The sequence below is a fragment of the Patiria miniata genome, unplaced genomic scaffold (genome assembly GCF_015706575.1).
Source record: "Patiria miniata isolate m_02_andy unplaced genomic scaffold, ASM1570657v1 HiC_scaffold_16, whole genome shotgun sequence".
NCBI lineage: Eukaryota > Metazoa > Echinodermata > Asteroidea > Valvatida > Asterinidae > Patiria > Patiria miniata.
This window is the reverse complement of record NW_024037054.1, coordinates 17,250,316-17,275,172: the sequence shown is the minus strand read 5'-3', so window position 1 is coordinate 17,275,172 and position 24,857 is coordinate 17,250,316. Positions and strand designations below refer to the sequence as shown.

The window sequence follows — 24,857 nt, the reverse complement described above, 5'->3', positions numbered from 1 at the left end:
AAGTGCATCAGTCAGCACTTGGATTCAAAGAACATCTTGAACGAATTCAGTCCACAGACGGTCATTTCGCCTTTGTAATGATTTTTTTTTTTTAAATTGAGAAATAATTCTCATTCTACATTGTGAACATGGCTACAGAAGGCATAGCAATAAACCCAGTGTGACGTCGTTGCAGTCTGGTCCGGTCCAAATTTGTCTTGTTTGCCTTCACATCTCGGTGTGACAGACGTGACACCTGTCCAATCAAAAATACATAGGCCCTACCTCTGAGATTTGACAGTTTGCGACAAAGAACATAGGAACAAGAATCAATACCTGCAGTGTCTCCCTCCCAACTGAAAAAATAAATAAATAAATAAACAATGCATGCAGGTTGAACGTGAGTAACGGCTGTGTTTAATGTTTCTGTTTTGTTTACTTGTGTCATACAGCTCAACGCAACACTGACGTATACGACATCTCAAGTACATAAGTACATCTCATAGCTTGGTCGGCGCACGCGTGGTTCATTTGGTACCAGGGTGTTTCTGGTGCAACATCTCAGCTCGAATGGTCTGTAGTCTACCGGTGGGCATGCACGAGAGGGTGGAGAAATGCAAGGAACATAGCTTCGCCATGGACACCGTCGTGAGGGAATCGGGGTGAGTAACTGGGCCGGCTGGATATTTTAAAAACCTTTCTTTTCAAACTGTTGTCTTTTAAGATAACCGTTTCTTTTGAAACTTTTTTGTTTTGTTTTAAAGATCTCTCTTATGAACCAACCAAACCAAGATTGCATGGTTTGCCATTGTAAAGTTTGGTCGACTATTTGGTCAAGTTGAAAAGTCCAAACGTGTCACTGTAGGCTAAGGTCTGTGTTGGCTGAAGACTTGATGTGTTCAAGTGCCCCATTTGGCGGTCGAGTAAAAAAACTGCAAGTCAAACTTAATAAATCGGGCGGCGATGGATAACTTTGCTCGTCTAAATTTACAACGTGATTTTGAAATGATAAGGGCCCATTCATTTAAGGTGCCATGACTGTCACAGGTATATGAATTTAATTTGTGCTTTTTTATGATTTCGACCCGCACTGCAAAAAAAACAGTATAAAGTTCCATTTATGAACACGTGAGACAGTTGACCCATTCCTATTGGTCGAGAGCCCGTCACGTGGGTGGTTTAAAAACAGTCAACAACAAACGTGTTCCTGAACTAGGACAATACATTTCTGCTTTCTAATATGTATTCTTAAAAGTTTGTAGGCTTTGAAATTCGAAAAAAAAATTGATAGGCCTATATAGTAAATAGTTTCGCACCGTTGTTATTAAATTTCGTCACAGCGGAAGGATGCATGGATTCTGAAAAAGTTGCAGTAATTTTTCGTCTGCTCGCGCACGCCCTTTAGTACATGAAACAGTAATTCCGCGCAAACTCTTCACATTCTATACCCAGACTTCGGCTATAGGACATTATCGGCCACCATGGCCCCTACCTGGTTTTAAACCTCGGTATAATCTCCTTATTGAAGACGCATAGGCCTACTGTAGACAATTTGTGTAGGTCTTTGCTGCATGTTGTCACCGTACAACCAGGCTAAATATTGGGAAGACAAATTATGACACAAGGACACGTTGACTTGTAATGTTCTTATACACCACCGTTGAACATGTTTATGGGATGTCCACTCAGTTTTATTGCAAATAAAAATGAAGAAACGCAGACCTCAATTTTTACGACTTGGGGGACGGAATTTGTTTAAGTCACGTAATCGCCCACTAAGAGAAATAAAAACAGTTATTTTTTTTCGACTACAATAATAATCTTCGTCCTTCGGCGCAGTGACACGTCGCCGCGGACGACAGTTGTTTTGATAAGAATGACTAGTGGGTTGATCCTTGGGGTGGGGTCGCTCTCATGAAATGTCTCCCTCCAAAAAAATGCAATGCATGAGTGAAGTGCAGTATTGCAGCACTTCGGGGGTTTTTTTGGGAAAATGTCTGTCTGGGGGCTTTCTCTAACCAGGGGCAGTTCGTTGGAGACGGAAGGAGGATTTCGCGTATCGGCGTTCAAATTCTGAGGCACAAATTGCAGTAGCGGATCTAGAGGGGGTTGAGGTTGCAGCCCCCCTCCCCTTTCAGCCGCTGGCTTAATGGGGCCAAAAATAATAAATGGAATGCTAAAGTTTCTAAATGTATTCTTGTGTTGCCTTAGAATGAAGGCGAAATCATCGTAGAGGCATGACCCGGACCCCCCCCCCCCAAAGCAGGGCGTGCCTTTGGCACGCCTTAGACTCAACCCCTTTATATCAACCTTCGGCCCTCCCTGTTTCCTGAAGAAAAAAAAACAGATCCGGCCCTAATTTGAAACTGACCCAACGCATAGCCTCCTGCCCCGTAGAAAAAGCTGTGCGGACAAAACAGAGGGCAAGGTACAACAAAATTCCCTGAGTTATTTCAACTCAGAAAGAATAACTCGTTCATAAGCTTGATCATCGCACACTCAGTAACCTTCCGTTGCTTTGCTCTAACCGTTCTGCAGAAACCACAAGAGCGGCTCACTTGTAAACAGAATGCCTATTTAAGCAAATTAAAGTGTGGGAACGAAAGTATCAAGAGATGTTGGCTGAATTTCGAAATTACATCTTCTTCATTTCGGTTGGGCACTGAGATGAGAATTTCACTTGAGTTAAAGGGAATGTACATCATTGGCTTTTGCTGTAATTTTCAGAAATGAACTATTTGAGGGGTTAGTATAATAGATCAAATATTGTTTAACTGACATGTTTGAAGTTTTGTGTTCAAAAATGCTGGAAAAATAAAGAAAAACAAAAATGTCTAAGTAGTCTGGTTCCCTGACTGCACTAAAGATAAAATGGATCAATTTATAAACATGTAACCAATAGCAAACAACATTTGGACTGAATTTTTTTTTGTAAATTAGGAGCAGTAGTTGAAAAATAGTTAGGTTTTTCCAACGGTGGTCGGACGACAACCGTTGGAAATGTATACAAAAATAAAATTTTCTTGAAAATGACTCGGCACCAGGTGCCATAATTTTACAGGATGCTTAAGACTGTCATTTACCAACATCCAAGTAAGGTATTTCGTAAAACTTGGTAGTTTTATTCTTCGATGTTTGCAAATGTTGTATTTTCCCTTTAAAAGATTCTACTCGAAAGGGTGAATAAAAAATGTATTTAAACACTTCGTAAGACTGGGTAATTGAAGCTGGCCCCATGGTCCATCTTGGCAGTCAACCGGGTCAAATGTTTGGGCCAAGGTGCAAGTCTAATTCACAAGTGATAGTGAGTCAGTGCTTCAGTCAGTTGCAGGGCTCTATGGGACCAGCAGAAAATATCGAAGGTAATAAGCATGATTTAGATGCAAATACCTCATTCTTACTAGCGCAAGGCGAACTAGCGTCATCCAGCGGGCGCTCACGAAGTCTTCAAGGGAGTTCACACCCTTGGAGTGGCCAACGATTTCCCGTACACGAGGAGCGATACGGGCTACTTTGTCATTTTCTTTGCGTGGACTAGACTCAGGTGAATTTTACTGGTGTAAAAGAGGCACCATTTTGTATAGGACCCGTTAGGCAAAATTTTAGCAACCTGTATTAAAATTGGGCCGTACTGTGCGTGAGTAGTCCGTGTTTCCCTATGGTTGCATATATACGTTTCGTAACGATCTACATGTATATACTACACAAGGTTAACTACTGACCAACTAAAAACTAAATTTCTTAGACGCTCGAACTATATCGGTGTATATTTCTTGTTTACAAACATTCAATCTGACATTTTTTGAGTGGGACCCCACTCCCAACAAAAGATTTATGATAGAACGGCACTGAGTCTTTATGGGCTATTGGGCAATTACTTTTCCAAGTAGGTTATGTCGAAGGTAAGTTGCGTCGAACCAACCCACTGGGGTGTACATTACACCTGTTTCAGCTGCGCTAATGAATTGACTTTTGTTGTGAGATATTATGTATGAAATTCTAACTACTGGGAGTTGGAATATATAAGAATGACTGGCCTCTACGCTGGGCGTGTTAGAGTGCAACAGTATCTGTGCCGGGCATACATTTTGCCAGCTCGATTCGGGGCCGTTAAATTCAGGAACGAGAATTCGTTTGATCTGGTTACTTAATGGCTGTTGCTTAAAGTAGGGAATTTTTAAACAAACATGACAAGGCAAGCACTGCTTACGAGCAGGGTGACCGTTTTAGCCGATTTTCGGTTAACTTTGACAGATTTTTTGTTAAAAAACGAGTTTGACAGAAAATTTGACAGAAGGGATTTTTTGGGCAGATTTCTGGCAGAATTCTGCAAAAATGGTTATTTTGACAGAAAAACAGCAAATTTGAAAAAAAAATTGGTACATTTTGTTTAAGAAAGCTTCAATCCTTTCAAACAAACCCTTGCATAAAGGGACAGGTTGGCTGGTCTAGGTGCTGGGGTTCACTGGGAAACGCACTTTGTCGTGGCCGGATCCGTGTTTTGCCGTAAATTTACGCGATAATTTCACATCATCTTTATGAGACTATGGATTGTTTATAATGTAATTTGAACCTTAATTAAGGCAAAAGCACCAATCTGCATGTGATTTTCAGTGTTTATAGCGTGTGTCGAGTAATTCTGGGGAATTTGGCAGATTTTTGATAAATCTGACAGATTTTTGATGTGCATTTAGCAGAATTTGGCTCTGGCCTTACGGTCAGCCTGCTCACGAGTGACAGTCAGTCAATGGGTTAGTCGGTCAGTCAGTCACCCAGAGTTGTGATGATTTGAGAGCCATTTTTTGTTGGTTTTGATTTGTTTTCGCTCAAGAAATAAACCTAATTTTCCCTCTGAAATATAATTTCAAATTCGAGTAAGTGTGTTTGGTCAACGCTAATTATAGTTCATGTATATAAGAAGCCAATGAGAGCCACGTAGGCCCTACGTTACTTTTAAAAAAAGTGATTTAAAATGTACAGTTTTGCCTGTAAGTGGTACCAAATCGAACTACGGTTTAAATAACCATTTATATTATCAATTTAATCGAAAAGGTTGTCACAAGTAATGACATCCTGGTCACACGGTTTCTATAACAACCACTGCTATCATCCAAACAATTCTTTTCATCACCGTCTGATTGCTTTTATTATAAGTAACATCATCGAAATTTGAGCTTTTGAATTAAACCTTCGTTTTAACAGAACTCCACAAAGTGTGGTGCTGCCATTATTTTGGGGAATGGTATTTGTCCAAGCACTGTCGGTAAAGGGAGGGTTACTCTTAGGGCCAGTTTGACTTGCTTGTCTCAAGTTCGTTCCCATGGAAACGCACGTGACCTCCTGTCCCCTGCGTCACTCGTCACCGTAAATGGCCGACAACGCGTAACAGGAACTTGCGATCTACAGGACTGCCCAGTGTAATCAAGCGGACCTCCCTGAACAACCCCAGGCTTGACGGGGAAGAAAAGAAAGAGAAAAACCTCTTCACCATATCACGCCTCATTTTGAATTATATGGTACTCTCTGCCACTCGACAGTAAAATGACACCTTGATAATATTTATATGGGGCTTTGACACTTTGGGTTACGGAATGCCTTTAATAACATAAATTCGGGTTTTAATAAATTCGTGGGAACTTGTGTTTTGTGAAAGATATTTGATCCAGATACCACTTTTGATCGAATCAACTTGCACTGCCTTGCGGGCAAATTCAAGGCCAAAAACGCAAATCTGGCGATAGATGTGGTCCATGTAATTGGTTGTATATTCTACTTGCTTATGCGGTATGTGTAAAGCTATTAAGTGCCACCTGTTGATGTTTAAGCGCACAGCTATGGGACAGGTGCGTGTAAAAGAGACAGATTTGTGTCGTGTCCTAATCCTTGCCGCCTATGGTCGAGTTATGGTCACAATTTAACTTGAACTAGATGATGAACAACGTACGATTAATAGATACGTCAACTCACGAGATTTGTCCATCAAGATCAAGGCTAGTCACAGTAATTATCAGTTAATTAGGAACTGAATTATAGTCCAGAATCTTAATTGGTCTAAGAGTAATTGGATAACTTCACATACCAAAACGATTCCCTCACGCATGCTTTCATTAAGAATTTTGTTTCTGGCGAGTTAAGCGATTTATCATGATTGCCATTTATTGACGCCAGAAAATGTTGCCAAAGTATTGTTTTCATATTTACTGCTGCATGTTTGTTGCAAATAAGACGATAGACGTAATAAACTATTAAATAACTTATTATTAAAAATTAGTCAAATTAGTTTTAATCGCATTCGAATACAGAGTCAAAATACGAATGTTTTTAAAGTTTCCACCTAGGGTTGAGCACCTTCTGATCGCGTATTCCATCGTCATATTTGTTCTTTCTGCATAGTATTAGCTTTGCGTGTCAAAGTAAAATTAAAATTACCTAGTAACCCCGTAACTTTGATTACCCTCATACAAAACCACATAGTCTGGTTGTCACGAGAGGGCTCCCTTTACCGTGATTAAAACTCCAATACGAGATAGTACCTTTAAGCATTGAGGTATAGGAAGAGACGTCAAGTGCAGCCTTTAACTGTGGCTGTCAGAGTGCCATGTTCTTACACCCAATAACTCACTGTTAACCCCGCGGGGATCTGGGCTCAAAGTCACCGCCGGAGAGTGGGTGTAGCGGCGCCTGATCCGTGTTACGATCATGTTACCTCATCGTGACCGTGGGCACGACTCAACAGACACTTCGTGTGATCGTCAAAGTGCAGATAGGCCTAGAGGGCCCACTCCAGATTTGTGCTGGTGCCAAATGACATTTGGACTACTATAAAATATTGTCTCTTTTACCTTGCATGGACTCTAACGCTCACACGTACGTGACAAGTCGATGCATGTACTGATTGGCTAAGGCCGGTGTCATATGAAAATCTGACCCCTATAAAAAGCGGACTTCTTTATTACGCTATTATAAATCAATACGTGACCTGTCACTCTCCTAATTATCATACTTAATTACGCATGCGCAATGCTACCAATGCGTCCGTATTTCATAATAGAGTCAAACATTCTCGCTACACCCGGACCGGTTCATCATGTGAACATGAATGGATTTGCTGGGACGTCACCCATTCGTGTTCGAGTATGAGACGGCATTTAGGCTTGCGCAATACCAATGAGTCCGTATTTCCTTCAGTCTCAATTTTACGCAACACCTTTTTCGCACAAAGAAATATGTTGCATATTTGTGTGGTATCTCCATGGTTCGTATGATGAACACCAGATCCTGAACTACTGTCAACATCCTGAGACCTGGTCTAGTATTTATTGGGTGTTGTGTTTTCATGATTATTCTGTTCTATCAACAGAGCGGGAAAGTGCCAATCGACAGACCAACGCGAATAGCTTCCGGACTTTTGAACTTCTCATCTCAAAGTTTATTTTTCGTCACGAGTGTTTAGTTGTTTGTATAACTACACATTCATAAAACACTTGTCGTGAAATTCTTGGATTTATAGCACTTTTTTCCTCTCTACGAGCGAAGGGATATCGTAGAAAGTTTCTGAGATTGGTCCCTAATTCACCTCAACGGCTAATAGGATCATTGCTTTTCGTGTATTTCGTTCATTTCCAAAAATAACACGTACCGCTTATTTATAAGGAAGAATATTCAAAACCCGACCCGTTGTTGTTCCAGCTCGTGGATGTTACACTTTTCGAAAAAACAGTGAAAAACCTTTTGATCACGGAACATGATTTCGTCTCATAGCACTCTCCATTTAAAACGATCAGCCAAATATTGCCGCGTACATTTCTTGAATTCTTCTAAATGACAGCAAGCCAGATGGAACAATTTCACGGGCCGGGTGATTAGTACCAATGGATCTTTAATCCAATTAATATGGCTTTTCGTAGGTTATCCATTTGTGATTAATGCGATAAGTGTTTACTGGGTTCTTTTACGTGCATTTATGCAACACACGGGACCTACGGCTTAACGTCCCATCCGAAGGACGAAGCAATAATGGTTATTAAAAATGCTTTGCTTAAGAGCCCACGTGTCCGCCGGCGGGCTCGAACCCACATCACTGTTGCCTCTGAAACACCAGAACATGAGTCCGGTGCTCTTAACTGCTAGGCCATGACACTCCGCTGATCTTGTATGTCTTTAATCGACCGTAGACATAATAACGTCATGCTTTGTTTACAATGTGTGCTTTCCTATGTCGTTCAGGTGAGACGCCAGCCAATCGTTCCCACCTGGCTTCATTAGGAAAGCGAAAAAAAGAAACAAATCGTGACGTCATCGTGTTTTAGGTGTACTGCATTTATGAATAAGCGACTGCCAGTCAGTTGTTCCATGCAGTCCACACACTAGTGACATTTTTATGGGAGGCATATAGATAGGGCGAAGCGACATCGTCGCACGTACGTGCCCCGTGACGTAATATGACGTCAGGCCCAGTATGAACACAAAGCATTTTGTTTGTGTGGTTTTCCCAATTAGAACACATGCAATATTATATAGGCCTATTTACCTTATACAAAAATCATCAAATGTAAGGCTCACGTAATCAGAGACGTGGGACGTATACTGCATTTAGGTATTCATTGTTTATAAAGTCAATACGTGCATATTACACTGGCAGGCCTATACGTTTACGTGGGGAGGGGTAGGGGCGACCCTAACTCAAATTGACCATGTGCATAAAGAGTACCTAAGAAGAGACTTTAATTCAATGTATCAAAATCTTTAATGCATATATCTTTGGAGTTGGTCCCATCCCCGCACGTACCCCACATAAGGGCTTCTCGCCATCCACCTGCTGAAGCGTGATGGCGTAACGTATTAAGCCCTATAAGATAAATCCCTTTACACCCGTGCGCCAAAGCCTGCCGTTTGGGCGGCGTATAGACACTAAACCAATCTCTTGTAAGCCAGGAAAGGGATTTTACATTGGAGGGAGGGTTCTGCTCGACATTACTGCCAACACTCATCCTTGTTAGAATTGCAATCGAGTGTTACAAATGTTGAGTACAAAGGAGAACTGTCGCCCACAGTTCCGTATAAAGAAAGATTTATAAACAAAGGGAATGGAGCCGGACAAAAGTTAACTGTGCCTGAATTGTGTTTTCATGCGGGTTAATCGGCTGCGGTCTGCGTGTGTTGTACCCACAATTATGTTTTGTGCGCCATCGGACGATGCCTCCGGACCTATATACAGATTATCAACTGAGAGGACAATGACTAATTGCAAAGAAAAGAACCAGTGAATTGGCCTATGAGATTCGATGGAACTCGTCAACAGATTTAGAATCATAGAAAGCGTGAGATACGACAGATGAATGGTTCTCATGGTTGAAAGACTTCTAATTTTGTGTACAGAGTTAATCGGATAAGCGTTTAGTGGGCGGGTTCGATTTTTTTCTCCGTGTATGCGCGGGGTTTACACCAGAGGATGTCGTACGGTTACGTCATTATACACCTGGGCAGTCACCAGAGACCAACTTGCTAGGGGCAGTGGTGGTTGACACCAGGGCAGACACAGGTATCACGTGATGGATATTCGAACGATCTTGACGTGTAAGTTTCACTTGCACGTGTAAGATAATCGAACGCACATGAGAACAACTAAGAAGGTAATGCTTATTCAGGTGTATTACGTTGGTAGTTCTCGAAGTACCTTTCCACAAAGGTAGAACTCGTTGAGAACAAGTTGAATATTCATGCGCGTTACGATTCACGCTGGTTGTTGCGCCTTCGATATAGCAGCACGTCCTACCAATAATCAGCAGTTAGATTGAAGTCCCATCCCCTTCTAGTCGTTCCTGTGGCTATTACTTATCCATCAAAACTATGGACTTGATTTTTTGTAGGATAGACAGGGACACTTCCTGGCTGGCACACTTTGAGGAGCAGTTTAGCCAGGTGGCCGGCGATGATCGGAACATCTACCTGGAGGAATTCACCAAAGCGCTCAACGTCAAAAAGGTAAACCATAACGTAGTTACTGTCTTGGTATACTGGGTACTTGGTGGTTATCCTCCTGAATACTCCGCGTGGAAGTCTAAGAAGGAGGTCTAACAACGTCTGAGTTAAAATCTCCCAGTCTACCAATCCAAACTTCATGTTAAAATAAAAATGTTGTCAGCTACAAGAATGTTTTTTTACGGACTTTGTAAGTCTCTTCCGTGAAGAAATGTTTGTTTCGAAACTGGGATGGAAATGTTTTCCTGATATTTGGACAATGTGCTTTGTCCTTTCTTATGAAAATATTAAACTTCTTTGAGCTTTTACTCATAGAACTTAGAAGCACGGATGTCTATAACATTAAACAATTTATTTTCGTAACTTTTCGTAGAATTGGAATTCTAGAAATTTGAGGGGAGGCAATTCCTCCCTTCATTTATAAGCAAAATGTCGTACGTTTTTTGATTTGCCAGCAGTTTTGCCAAACGATTTGCATAATGTCAAACTTGAGTATATGGAAAAGATAGCATCTATCGCTGACATCATCTTTTATTGAATAGTTAACGATTGATTGACTGATTGGTTTGTTGATTGATATGGTATGATATGATATGATATGATTTGATTTGATTTGATTTGATTTGATTTGATTTGATTTGATTTGATTTGATGTGTTTTCAGTCTTTCGTTGCTGAGTGATTCTCACAGCAGATCGATATCGACTATGAGTCGAATACATGAAGTTGATTTATGTTTTAATTTACATGATTGCAGCTCTTCGCTGAGTGATTCTTCCATCTAATCGATACTGAATATCAGTCGAATACGTAACTTGATTTATGTTTTAATTGATGTCATTGTAGTCCTTCTAGTCCTAGGGCGTCAATCGCTGCTCAAGGGGGGGGGGGGGACATACCTTCATGAGCACTAATGCGAGCGTGAAGCCCTAAGGGCGTGGGGTTCGGGGCCCGCTTAAAGGCCCCGAAAAAAAAGGATTCTTGACGCTCTGTGGTGCAATCGGAGGCAATTTCTGACCACTAAAACCAGTTTTGTTGAGCAAAAGATCATCTTTTAAACATCATTAAGATCATTATAATAGGCTTCAATTTTTATTCTGGGACGAAAAAGTGAGGGGGCGGGGACCAAACGATATGATTTCCCCCACTTTCCCACCGATTGACGCCCATATGCCTTCTGCGCTGAACAATTCTTCTATCTAATCGATACCGACTATTATTCGAATACTTAACTGATTGATATTTTTAATGGATCTGATTGCAGTCTTTCTTTGCCGAGCGATTCTTCCATCTCATCGATACCGACTCTTCCGGCAGTATCAGTCTAAAGGAGCTCCTGGTGGCGCTGCGGCTGCTCGTCCACGGTACAGCCACAGACAAGCTACGCTTCCTCTTTCGCGTCTACGATGTCGATGGTAAATAAACTTAATTTACGAGATTTTTTGTTTGCCCCATTGAAGTCTCATTAACTCAATAAAGTGATAAACTTGCCAGTGTTTACAGAGCTGATTCGAATAGACCTATAAGGTTGCAGGGAAGTTTTCGGTCCAAAATCGCCTACACGATTTGCATGCCCTAAAATTCTTCATTATTTGAGCATATTGTGGGCCATGAACTTGAGGGTTTGTAAAAAAAAAAACATGGGTGGAAGCCGTGCACCGGACTGTGAGCCTGTACTTCTGTGCAATTTGGATGAAATTGGATCCCTAAAAGCGCTCTATTTTGCAATGGAGTGTGGGCGATGGGCTTCAGGACCATTTTAAGGGGTGATCATCTTCGGATGGAAATTTCTACGAATAATCATCAGTTAACCACCCAATAATTGGAAAGAAAATGAAAGATGATGATATTAGCTTGATGTGAAATTAGCTTGATGTGTGTCTCGAATGCCTTGGAGAGTTGTGAGTATCAAGTTTTCCTGAATTTTTGAGGTGGGGGCATTTATCATTGGGGTCTATGGCAGTTTATTTACTGGTTTGCAACCGCAAGACCTAATGACGTCATGCTTTGTTTATTTATCTGTGCGCTTTCCCATGAGAGCCAGGGTCCCACCTTGCGCTCATAGGAAAGCGCACATGTTAACAAAGCGTGACGTCATTAGGTCTCAGGTCTATTCACCGTGACATTCAATAATATCCAAGCATTCTGTTTATTTTTCTAAACTGTCACTCAAAGTAGGCCTACGTTATGTTAATGTTTATACACAGTGTGTTTGAATTGGTTTATTCAGTCAATCGATCGTTGCCCTGGTACCAAATAATAAAGACATAATTGGTCACAGCTGCCACGCCCGCCTTTCTCAAGTTATAGGTAGTCAACTACAATGAAAATGTCCCACTTAAAACATTCTGACAGTTGTTATGAGTAGTGAGGGGATCAGGGGCTCAAGGCGAAATAAGGAGAAAAACACACATTGTTATCTTTTTATTGCTTCTCATTTTTTTTTAAACATAGACCTAGTTTTTTTCCCTGCTATTTTAAAACGTTTTACATTCACTGATTCGCCAACTCTAATAACATTCATTTTTGCCCGAGAAAAAAAAAATACAAGTCATTTACCATTCAATTTCAAAGTTTGGTCACCCTCTTTAGCAGTGTTGGAGGTCTCGAGGCCGGCCTCGGCCTCGAGGCCGGCCTCGAGGCCGATTTTCATGGCCTTGGCCTCGGCCTTGGCCTCGGAGGTGCAAGGCCTCGGCCTTGGCCTTGGCCTCGGAGCCTTCCGGCCTCGGCGAATCGTTCGAGGCCGGCTCGAGGCCGCCCATTTTAATGAGTTTTCTATTCTAATTAATTTTAATTTTTTACCGTATCAAACCCTCGAGATTCTGCCGCAGTGGGTTCCGTGAAACGAACGCATATACAATGTACGCACGAATGAACTGGAAATGGTTGCATTGAACGTACTCACGTACGTGTACGTAGCATCTTCGCCTAGCCTGCGCTTCAGCTTTCTACGTGCGTGCAAACGTTATAACTGTTACCGCGTGCCAGACTACATAAGTCTGGCACCAATTCCATCTGCGTACAATAACATGTGGTAGTAGACTAGTCTGGTTGCAGTATTGTACAACATTTTCTCGTTTCGCCTCTGTACCCCGACCTTTAAAAATGATTTGCGGCAAGGTGCGGCAAGCTTAATTATTTTTTTTTTTTTATAGGCCACTGTTTTAAGTAAAAGTCTGAACTTTCTGGGTACGATCGAGTGTACTGGTCTGTACCATTTTTTTTTTCATAAAGATATGAAAAACGGTTTCGATTCATCAAGTAGATTTTATTTTTACACGGTGATTTAAATGAAAGTTCCGGCTCACACGGTAATGTTTGGCGCAAATGGTCGATATGGAAAGCGCGATTTCAGAATTCGTTTTTCCATCCAAATGAATGCGAAGTTCTGAATGAATGTTTTAATAATAGGAGTCAGTATTCCTCGTGGTACCAGGATACTTTTTTTGTATTTTTAGAGCCATGTTGATACTTATTACATGTATAAGCACGGTTTAAAATTGACTAATTTTGCGTGGTTACAGAAATACGGCCAAAACATCTGGACTCCCTACCTCTTGCCATGATCTTAAAATTCTTCGAAGCCATTGGATTCAAATCGGATGATCCGAGAATTCATGGTCATTTGATGAACTGAGTGATTTCATGCACGCATGTTCCGTGTTGCCGTGTTGTTTGGAGTGGGATTGGTCATTGCCAGACTTTGTCTGGTACCGCGGTATTTATAACAGTGATAATGCGTGGACACTTATCCCATTGTGTGGAGCGGGATTGGAACTATGCTTTGCCCGTGCGTAACGGCGGGCCGTCTGGCATTGTCTGGTCGCATCGCGGTGTTTCCTCGGCGCGCGCCTGGACAGTGCGAAGGTCGGGGGGGGGGTCGAAACTGTTTGGTTATGAGTGGTAAAAACCTGATTCAAAAATCAAGTTGTTGTTTATTTAATGGGGATTCCTATGATTCTAAGCATTTTGATAGGTTTTGAAAATAAGATTTATAAAACATGCTAAAAGTAAATAATGTAAATCTGACAGAATAAAAACTCAAAATTTGGCCATTTAAATTGTTGTATCTCCAAAGGGCAAACACCTATGAGCCTGATTCAAACGCCATTGATTTTGTTGTGCAATTTGCTTTCAGTGATACAAAACTTGAGATTTCTTACTTTAAAAAATAAAATTCGCGGGACTCCCTACAAGAGGAAATTACCCTATGCAAGCTGTAAATTTGTAAGCCAGGCACTCCAAAACTCAGTGAATTCAAATAAAAATATGTTAAAACTCCAACATAATCTTAGCCTTGTTTTAGTGATTTATATTTTATTACATGTTTTGACAGCCGGCCTCGGCCTCGGCCTTGGCCTCGGAGGTGGTGGCCTCGGCCTTGGCCTTGCGGTTGCGGCCTTGGCCTCGGCCTCGGCCTTGGCCTCGGAGGTTGTGGCCTCGGCCTTGGCCTCGGCCTCGGAGGTTGTGGCCTCGACTACAACACTGCTCTTTAGTCACCGGGCCGAGAATATTCGTCATTACAGATCAAATTCGTCTAAGCTGTTGCTGAATGGCAGCATGATTCAGATATCGAATTTGTCTGATATCAATCAATTAGACGAATTTGATTTCTGAATAACAAGGTTTGCAAGGACGAGACGAAACGGAATACTCCGGGACAAAAACGTGTACTGATTGTTTAAATTTGCTTAAACTTAATTTGAAATTGTTTGACAAAAGACGAAATTAAACATTGGAAGTGCACTTCATCGAAGTTGATTGATGAATATGAATATTAGAAACGGTAAATTTAAATGAATAACGTTTAAAAATAGCCAGGGAAACCTATAATTCTGTCAATACTGTAATCTTTCATAATTTTGCATGGATTTTAAATTTCGGGATGAGGCTTCCTCGAACAGTGCATACAGCCCCCTTTGCCTAACTTTCAATAAAAAAAAATTCATTTCAGGACTACCATTACTTCCAAAAGGATTAATGACCTTCGTTGCAAAAAAAGGAACAATCAAATAAAAAAATAAAACATTAAAGAAAGCAAAACTATACCATCATCCCCAATCCATTACCTTCCTAACAATGATGACAATTGAGACCGTGGACAGATTGAAAAATCGGCACTTAATTATTTTGAATTGGCATTCATAACTCAATATTTACCCGATTGTCATGTTTTTTTCGTTGATACTCTCCACAAAATGTTTTGATATTTGCGAGGTATTTTTTAAGCTGTGCAAAAGAGTGGGCTTTGAGGGTTTGGCTTTTTAGACACCCGTATATGCTTAGAAGGGGGTCTACCCGATGTTCCCCAATACCTAATGTTATCATGTTCCCCAAAATCCTTAGGGTTAGGGTAAAGGTTAGTGATGGGGAACATCGGTATGCAACCGCTTAAAAGTACTACAAACTCTGTATCCAATTTCTCTTAATCTCCGCTCCCTCTACTTCCCTCCCAGGCAACGGCTCCATTGATTTCAGTGAGCTGCGCACGGTGCTCAAGTCCTGCACGGCAGAGAGCGCCCTCCAACTTAGCGAGGAGACGCTGGACGAACTGACCGAGGTGCTGTTTGAGGAAGCAGACACGGACTCCAGCGGCACCATCAGCTTCGAGGAATTACAGGTGCAGCTGGAGAAATACCCGGATATCGCCGCAAACCTGACTATAAGGTGAGCAGTTCGAGCAAGTCAGATCAGGGACAATTCGTGACGTAGCTAACTATGCCCAACATGCGTATTAGGCATGCGAATATCTTTAGTTAAAAAACTGTCAAAACGTCATCGCGAAACTGCTTGGTTCTACCTCCCTGCTGTACTTTGTAATGCGCCCGGCAAAGCAACCAAACTCATTAGGGGTGCACACTGTAAATAGGCCTAAACCCATCCGCTGAGCTCATGAATAAAAGTTATACCCTCAAAATATTCTATATTAGAGAGTTCTGAGAGCCATAACATTGGGGAATTGAAGAGATATGGCAATGAACCTCTGGCCCGGACTCGGGGCTTCCAATTCTGAGCATTTTGGATACAATTGGGCTCGAAAGTGGCGCTATTTTGCCATGTTGTGGAGGGATCGTTTTTCAAGACGGCTTCCGTTCCGCTTTAGGGAAAACAGGGGTCGTCTTCTTTGGGCGAGAATTTCTCGAAAAGTCAATGGTCAATCCACCAAAAAATGAAAAGAAATTAAAAGATGACATGTCGATCATCATTTTTCTGTGCAGCTTAAGTAGGCCCTACCTGTGAGAGTTCTGAGTATTTTAAAAAGAATTTTGAAGTATGGGCATTTAGCACTAGTGGCTATGGGAAATTTTTTTTCACTGTTGCACCCTTAGGTCGGCTAGACATCGCTGACAAGACAGTGTTTGATCAGATTTAGTCGCAATAGCCTGTGTCATTCAAAACGACTAGGCCATATTTTTTTTGGTGAACCAAGGTTTATTCATTAGGCCTAAGCCGTACCCCGCGACGACTGTGCCAATCACATCCATGCTTAATGTAGGGGACAACAGTCGTGGACGTGCCTTTGACACGCGAGGCTAGACCCTACAGTATAAACAGATCCAGTGCATGTGGTGTTGCTCTCGTGCGCAGATAATGGAGGCTTTAAATCGGTCTATTGAGGATGAATCCGTTTCAGATGAGCACCTATTAAGCACCTATTTTTACAGGGAAACAAGATTTACAGTGGAATAAAATACATTTACTGACTTTTCTACTTTTCCTATAAATGCAACCCGCAGTGCAGCCGACTGGTTGCGTCCCCCGTCGGCATCTCAGAAGAAGAAGTCGTCAGAACGGCGTTGCTGCGACAAGTGCTGCCCGTCCTGGTTCGGCGTGAAGAGTCTGCGCAACAACCTCTGTACCATCATCTTCCTTGCGGCGTACGTGGTGCTCCACATGGGGCTGACGGTGTGGGGCGTAGTCGGGTCCTGGCGAGCCTTTCCAGACAAGCCGTGGCTGATGGTTGCCCGAGGAGCTGGTACGCACCTTTGCGCCATATAATATTTATCTGGTTCCAATTTCGTTGGTCAAAAAAAAAATTAAAACTTAATTCTTAATCTCCTGGCATTGCTCAGGTGTGATCTGTTAACATCATAAATTGCTAATGAACTTTTTATACAAAACTTGTTTATGTATTTTAACGAGCCAAGCACTCTTTTATTAATATTCACTCAAATTTTAGTCCTGAAGAAATAAGAATGTTTCATCTGGTGTTAGGCCAAAAAAAAAAATAAGTCGGTCTCTGGTCAGCGCGCGCGTCGATTTTAATGATGCGCGTCAATCTTTTTTTTCCAAAATGTTCCGCGGTGGCTCCAACAGCGCCCTCTATTGCCGCACCTCCTCAATTTTTTTTTAACCAAAGAGCACCAAGGAATGGGAAATTGCACCAAGGCAAATGATCGAGAGCACCAAGGCAAATTATGGAAGACACCAATGTACATGAGGACACCAAATAGCAAAATAGTACCCCACCTTGTCTGTACAGTCCAAGCTTGGAGAAAAAAAAAAGCCAAAAAAAAAAAAAAAAGCCGCGTCCCCGCGTCAATTCCGGAACTTTGGTCTGACCAGAGGTTTTTTGGGCCTTATGTGCGTTTATTTTTGGAGTATTAACGACGACGTTCATAATTAAACCTTGAATATTTGACAATTAGTCACTGGAAAGCTAATAACTTGCTGCCGAATAATACACAGACATAAGTTTTCTTTACGACAATGAATTTTTTTTTCTTCGGACGACATCGTCGTTGTTTACGATGACAATCATTGCAATATTGTCCTTGCAGATAGCAACGAAAATGACCGTGACAATAACGCCAATTGCCCGAATGAAAGCCCTGATGTTTTCTCTTCTAATTAGGTCGATGTCTGAGTTTCGACTGTGTGTTCGTGCTCTGTCTCATGCTCCGTAAATGCCTGACGCTGATCCGCAGTACCAACGTGACCCTAGCGCTGGTCCTGATCGACCAGCATGTTGACTTGCATAAATTGGTCGGCTACGTCATCGTGGGATTAACCGTGGTGCATATTAATGGACATGTCTTGAATTATGGTAAACTTGCTTTTGTCCTATTTAAACTACCGGTACTCTCTTTTCAATTAAATATATCATTATCCCTCTTAAGTCTCCTTGGCTTTACCATGAATGTCATCATCATTTATAATAAAGTATATCCTACAAAGTATGCAAAGCTCCACATTTTTCTTATATACTCGGTTTACTGTGAAATTTTTCACCCTAACTGACATTCTTTGTATTGACTGGTTGAAGATTTAATGTCAAGTATATATTCTAAAGCATTTGATTGTTGAACACATTCTTGCTCGGCGTTGGCCTAAATATAAAAAACCTGGACACTTTTGGGAATATTCTTCCTAAAAATGTTACTAGAATTAACTTGAAATGTTGAGCAGTGGGTGCCTAATTCTTGTTCAATGTTCCATTGCCAAAACATTTTTCCCGCCAATGTTTTTACAGTATGACTAATATATGGTGTTGCTTATTATCCGATATAGTCGCCCTTTCCCAAGCCACCAACTACACGTTGGTAGAGTACCTGTTCACGTTGACGCCCGGCATTGGCTGGGTGGGCGGGACCGCCAACGTCACGGGTCACGCCCTGACCGTCATTCTTGTCATCATCTTCGTCTTCTCGTTCTCCTTCATCCGTCGGAGGGGTTATTTCCAGGTAATTCAGTCAATGTTGGGGTTTTTTTTCTGACGTCACATCAGATTCATGTGATTCGCGCCAGATACTGACCTTTGTTTTCTTCCTTTTATAATCCGCTCACGGTTTGATGTCCTACACTTTCTTCGTCTATATTATGTGTTTCTGTAAGTCTAGAAATGATATATGTCGAAATTTTAGAAGCAAGCATTCCACAGTATTGCCATTTTAAATATAATGGGTTAGTCGCTGAGTTGAAATTCGTTTTGCCGAACAGTGTGACTGTAGCTGTGTTGTTCACGTTTTCATTGAAAGGTATTCATTCGTTTCATTTATAAAGATATATAATTCTATGAGTAATATTCACTTTACGGTTTAAATTCCTCACCATATAGATGCTTACCGACATGGTCTATATTGCTTCCTATTTTGCCCCAGGTGTTTCACATGACGCATCAGTTCTCCATCCTTTTCTGGATTCTTCTGATACTCCACGCCACCACGTTCTGGATGTGGTTCATCTTACCTGGCACCTTGTACGCCGTTGAGCGTTTTCTGCGACTAAAGCTGGTGCGCCGAGCCCGTGACGGGCGGACGTACATCAAGAAAGCCGTGGTGTTACCCGCAAACGTGAGTTGCCTGTTACTAGAAATCATTGCAGCTTTTTTGTAATAAAATGGATATGTAATCACCGAACAGACCAAGCTAACAGTGTTCTTTCGAAGCTTAAGACCGTTTCATAGTCAGCGCGATAGAAAGTGAACGCGAACGTGAAATTGTGACGTCAGGCCAAGTGTTTGCGCTGCGAACTCGAAAAAGAAGTTAAACACATTTTATTTCCGGTGTCACATGAAATCCGACTCCTATGAAAATCGGACCCCTATTTCCCTATTATTGGTTGATCCCTCTCACGTGACAGGTCACTCTCCCGAAACGATCCTAAAAATAGCATAGTATCGTACTCTCGCGTGCGCAGTACTACCAATGAGTCCACATTTCATGGAGTCGGATATTCACGCTACACCGGCAAATTTCGAAGCCAATGTTTCCTGATGACGTCAAATTCGCTTCGCATTCGCATGATGTATAGACAAGCCTTCATGGATTATCTGCTTATTTAGATGGTAGACACAATAGCCTGTTTGTTTAATCATATCTTAAGCTACATATACCCACAAAATGACGAAGATGTCTTCAAGCAATCCACAACCTCTGTTATGTGTCGCGCACTATCCTACAGACTGGTGACAGTGTTCACACTGCAAACGATGCATGATGTAGCAAGGGGAAACAATTCGTGCCCATACCTCTGATGTTGCACAATGTTAAAAACTTTTAAAAATAATTCTCATGCCATTCTATCGAATTGTATGCTCATTCATCGAGGCCTAGCAACATTATGTACACAGAATGGCTTGCCTGGTGGATAGTAAGTCTTTGAAAATACCCAACAAGTCTAACCTCATTTATCCTGTACAGGTGACCCTGCTGATCATCCCCAGACCTCCCAAGCTGCGCTACCATCCAGGAGAGTATGTCCATATCAACATCCCGCAGATAGCTAGGAATGAGTGGCATCCCTTCACCATAACCAGCGCGCCTGAACAAAAAGGTCAGATTATTCCCTTTTAGTATTAAAAACAAAATATATTGTTTTAAAGTTCCCCATGTCCATTAGAACATTATTGATCGAAATGTCGAGGTCAACCTCTGGTTTTTCGCAGAACGTCTCTCTTTCAAGAATTCTATTACATGTATAAAAGTTTCATCGCATACACCACATTGTACGGACCGAAAGACCTTTCAAAGCCACGGAGTAAATGAGTAAAGTAGAATTAATTATGTAACCATCATTAGGGGGATATCCTACAAGCTAACCGTTTCAGGTGCTCGTTGATAAAGTATAATCGTCGTGATGTAGGCCTATTAACTCGAAATGAACGAGGACACCGGATGGCGCTGCTGTTCTGAAAAGTTTGTAAATGTGGTTCTTTCTTTTAAATGTACAGCTTTTATAACTCTTCACGTTCGAGCCATTGGTAATTGGACCAAACGTCTCCTCGCCGTCTTCAAGGAACGTCAAGACAAGGAAACAGAGTGCTACGATAACCCGGCCACCGAGGGCAAGGAAGTGAAGACCCTAGAGGTCCTCGCGGAGGAAGGGTCATTACGATCCCCTCACACGTCCCCCAAGAGAAGCACCAGCGACTCCGTGGAAGGACAGGAGCTGCGATTCTCCCTACCAGGGACGCTGACGAACGAGGACGAAAGGCAGTGTCGAATAGATGATCGACAGAGAGTCGACAGTTGCAATAACGTTGAGGAGCACGAGGTCGATAAGAATCGATACTCGGACCTGAGCGATGCCGAGAGCGGTATCGAGACTATCCTGCCTGTGGAGCCGACCAGGGCGAAGTCGCAATCGGGGCCCGTGCTTCTCCCACCGATTCACAAGATGAGCTCGCTCATCAGCGAATGCTACGTTGAGGAAAGGTCATCATCGTCCAAAGCGACTGCTACAAAACCAGCGACCGCCACTGCTGGGCAGTCCAGAAAGGACAGTGGTGTGTCTATCGAACAGAGACAGTTTCCTCACGGTGTGGTGAGGGAATCCTCGGCACGCAGCGACACTGACCTAAAGGGGAGATCCTCGGGGTTTCAGCCCCGGACGTTCGTCTCCTGGGCCCCGCGGTCACCGCCGGCGTCGCGTCGGCGAAGCAGCAGCTTTAACAGGAAGCTTACCCAACATTCCCTGGACGTTGTCGAAACACTCCAGAATCCCGACGAGCACACAGGCATTGAGGTGTGAGAAATATTGCTTTTAAAATGATTCGATTTTCAAAGTTTGGACTAAGATGTTTTTTCAACGTGTTATCGCCCTGACGTAGTTCTATCAAAACAAAGTGATCCAAGGCACCAAGCCAGTTCGATTGAGGTCCATTGGTCGATTATTTGTGACGTAACTTACGCCTGCGCACAAATAGCAACGTGCGAACGTCTGCATTCAAACGATGGTCAAAACGTCGACTGGGTTAGTCCAACCACCTTTGATTACACATCGTTCGGTCAAATTTCGTCGAATTATGATTAACTTAACATAGTTTCTAATCAAACTTGCTATTATTATGATTATCCTTACTCCGTTGACAAGGTGTACATAGACGGGCCTTACGGTGCCCCTTCGCAGCACATCTTCGAGACAGACCACGCTGTGTTGATCGGCGCAGGCATCGGCATCACGCCCTTCGCTTCCATCCTACAGAGTATCCACGAACGGCACAAGATGGCGACCAAGCGATGCAAGAATTGCAACCATGCCTGGCTGGAGGACACGCCATCGCTTCTAAGACTCAAGAAGGTAAAGTGTAAAACAAGACTCACTCACGCTAGCTCTTTTTTTTGTAAATGTTCTCTCAAAGACGCCACATTCATTAATGCAAGCGTTTAGTTAGCAAAAGAGATGTGACCATAAAGTATGTATACGTTCTCCATAATTACTAAACTTCAAAGTACGGTAGATCAAATTGGCTTTACGGTAGTGGATCTTAGGTTATAAAAATGTGATGGCTGAGATATTGAGCGCTCAAACCACATCTCGAGGACCACGAGGACCACAAAGACGTGAGATTTGCAACCAGCCAACAGTAACGCTACCGGCGAACCTGCATTTATCAAACCTTTGACAATGGTTGCAGAAATAATGTGGGATGTTACATACACATTTTCACTGTGATCTCATTATTTGATATACAGGTTGATTTCTTCTGGATCACGCGGCAGCAGCGATCTTTCGAGTGGTTTCTCAGCCTCCTAAATCACATCGAGTTGGAGCAGGAGGAGATGATGTCATCCAACCGATTCATCAATATCAATCTGTACATGACGGCTGCTTTAGGCAAACATGACATGAAGGTAGGGCCAGAAAGTCCGGTCTTTGCTTCTTCGGCTTCCTTCTTTCCGATTGGTCAGTCGATTTTCCGGTCATATAGGTCGGTTCGTAGGTTAGCTAGTTAAACATCCGGCCATCTGTGAAGTGTAGCCTTACTGCTGCAGATCTGATTTCCGGATGGGACATGGTTGGACAATTTTTTAGAGAAGTTAGTTTCACTGCGTCCTGCGCCGAGTTCAGTCATTCACAAAGTCAGGGCTAGTCCGGTCCTGGGAGGTGTTTGTCTAGAACCAGTTCAATCAGTCTTCGATTCATAGATAGAAGTGCAGCACGATTCATTGTATAGTTCGATGTATTTATCTGTAGTGTGTCATTTTGAGGCTGGTCTAAACGACCAAATTTAAGTTGAAAGTCGTATACTACGTTCCCGGGGTTATTTATCTTGTCGATGAGATGAATAATATGATTTAGAGTGGTTGAGGTTTAATTTTCTTTTTGAGAATTGGAACTACTTTACCGAAGAAATTAGGTCAAACAAACAATTTGGAACCGACGGCCAGCAGATGTTTATGAATCCATGGGTGACATCTTGTTTCACAGGCACTGCAATTCGCTGGTCCATGCACGGTATATACTGTTCCTCAGTTTAGCGGTCTTTCTATCTCCCTCCCTCCTTTTCTCTCTTTTACCGTTGACGGTGTAGACCCACACGTGTTTTAGCCTACGTAATTAAGCATTTTAACAATACTTTTCTTCTGCGTATACATCATAGGCTATTGGCCTGCACATGGCTTTGGATCTCATCCACAAGAAGAAACGGCGGGACATGATCACGGGCCTGATGACGCGCACGCAGCCCGGCCGACCCGACTGGGACCGGGTCTTCGACGACATCGCCCGGGGCAAGCGGGGCAAAGTCACGGTGTTCTTCTGCGGCTCGCCAAGCCTCGGCGAGGTCATCAAACGCAAGTGTCAAGATCACGGCTTCGGCTTCCGCAAGGAAAACTTCTAAATGAATGCCTCCTATATTTCATTGTTTGGTACTCATTTCTTTCCCACCCTATTTTGGGTTCCCGACCCAATTAAAAAAACTGTTTCATTACCGCCGACCCTGTTTGGAGCCCAAACTTCAAAGAAACAATTTCAGGCAATCAGGCTCTGTGTTATTTGGAATGATATGGAAACTAATATTCGGTTTTTAGTGAACACGGCGTGTATCAACCAAGGCAATCCCAGAAGATGCGGAGGGTATAGACCTTTATCATGCTGCCACCATTTCAGTCATGTTCCCTGTATCCGATAACAATAATTAATGATAATGGTTTTTGTGCAAAAGGGAACCAGACTATTTTTCTTTCCAGCCTCGCTTTGGTTACGTTGATTTGAACGGGAAAAAATCGAGATGGCCGCAACATGACAGGGGTCTATTGCCACTCAAAATACCAGGGGTCTTCAGCTTATCTTTACTATTATGTCGTGGCTGACACTATGGTCACGTATGTGGGCTGCATGGTGTGGATAACGTTAGGGTGGCATGAGTGGCTAGTGCGTAAGGCTCTCGCCTCTCACCACTGTGGCCCTGGTTCGATTCCCGGCTGCGGACCATATGTGAGTAGACTTGTGCGTTGGTTCTCTCCCATGCCACTGGGGTTTTTCTTCGGGCTCTCCGGTTTTCATCCCTCTGGAACAATCAAACACCTTTGATCCCTGCCTGTGCTCCGTGGTCATGGGTCGATGTGGCTGGTGGCAGCCTAAGGCACCTTTACGTGCCAGCGGCCCGACCACGTTGTAGCCGCGTCCTTCGCAATTCAGCTTCTCAGCTGCGAGTAAGGACGATTAGGCTCCCAAATAAATAATTATAATTAGTCAACAACATCTTACCGAAGATGGCTTTATCATTTTAGTCCGTGATTTCAACTCTGATAAACTCATTACAATTACAAACAAAGAGACAGTAGGCATTTGGCATCATTCAATTTATCCATCTTCATTGGCGCAACTGCAATTTATTTTTACTTCAGATTTTTATTTTTCGCCGACCGACCGACCGATCCTACTTCGGAGGCACAATAAAAAAAGGATACGGAGGATGTGGATTATTAAGTACTGATTAGATCGTGAAACGTGAAATGTTGGGCATACATGTATAATGGATGGAGGATCAAGTGAAGTCTAATACATGTATACTTTTGTTTCTCTGTTAACATTATTATTTTTGCTTGCATTAAATCCGTACAGATAATTTACTCAACATGAAGTTGACATGTCAGTTTTAATCTTGTGCATGAAAAGAGAAAAGCAAAATGCCTAACGTGAAGTAGGATATATACTATTATTTCGACCGTA

General features: G+C 42.4%; 1 protein-coding gene across 1 annotated transcript; it reads left to right on the top strand.

The window, feature by feature from the left end:
- The first annotated feature begins 487 nt into the window (after positions 1-487).
- On the top strand, positions 488-23,808 carry LOC119723158 (NADPH oxidase 5-like). Its single transcript, XM_038193716.1, has 13 exons — positions 488-641; positions 9,849-9,963; positions 11,224-11,374; positions 15,416-15,626; positions 16,697-16,935; positions 17,815-18,006; positions 18,471-18,643; positions 19,061-19,252; positions 20,102-20,234; positions 20,632-21,425; positions 21,774-21,980; positions 22,376-22,534; positions 23,284-23,808. Exons 1-13 carry the CDS (start codon positions 550-552, stop codon positions 23,521-23,523), a joined length of 2,898 nt encoding a protein of 965 aa, XP_038049644.1. The 5' UTR covers positions 488-549; the 3' UTR covers positions 23,524-23,808.
- The last annotated feature ends 1,049 nt before the right edge of the window (positions 23,809-24,857 follow it).

What these genes read in the sequence shown, in the direction of transcription:
- LOC119723158 (XM_038193716.1), top strand. Translation starts at nt 550, where the DNA reads ATGGTCTGTAGTCTACCGGTGGGCATGCACGAGAGGGTGGAGAAATGC. An exon ending in TCGCGTCTACGATGTCGATG is followed by an intron (nt 11,375 to 15,415) that starts GTAAATAAACTT and finishes CTTCCCTCCCAG; the next exon opens with GCAACGGCTCCATTGATTTC. An exon ending in ACGAGCACACAGGCATTGAG is followed by an intron (nt 21,426 to 21,773) that starts GTGTGAGAAATA and finishes TCCGTTGACAAG; the next exon opens with GTGTACATAGACGGGCCTTA.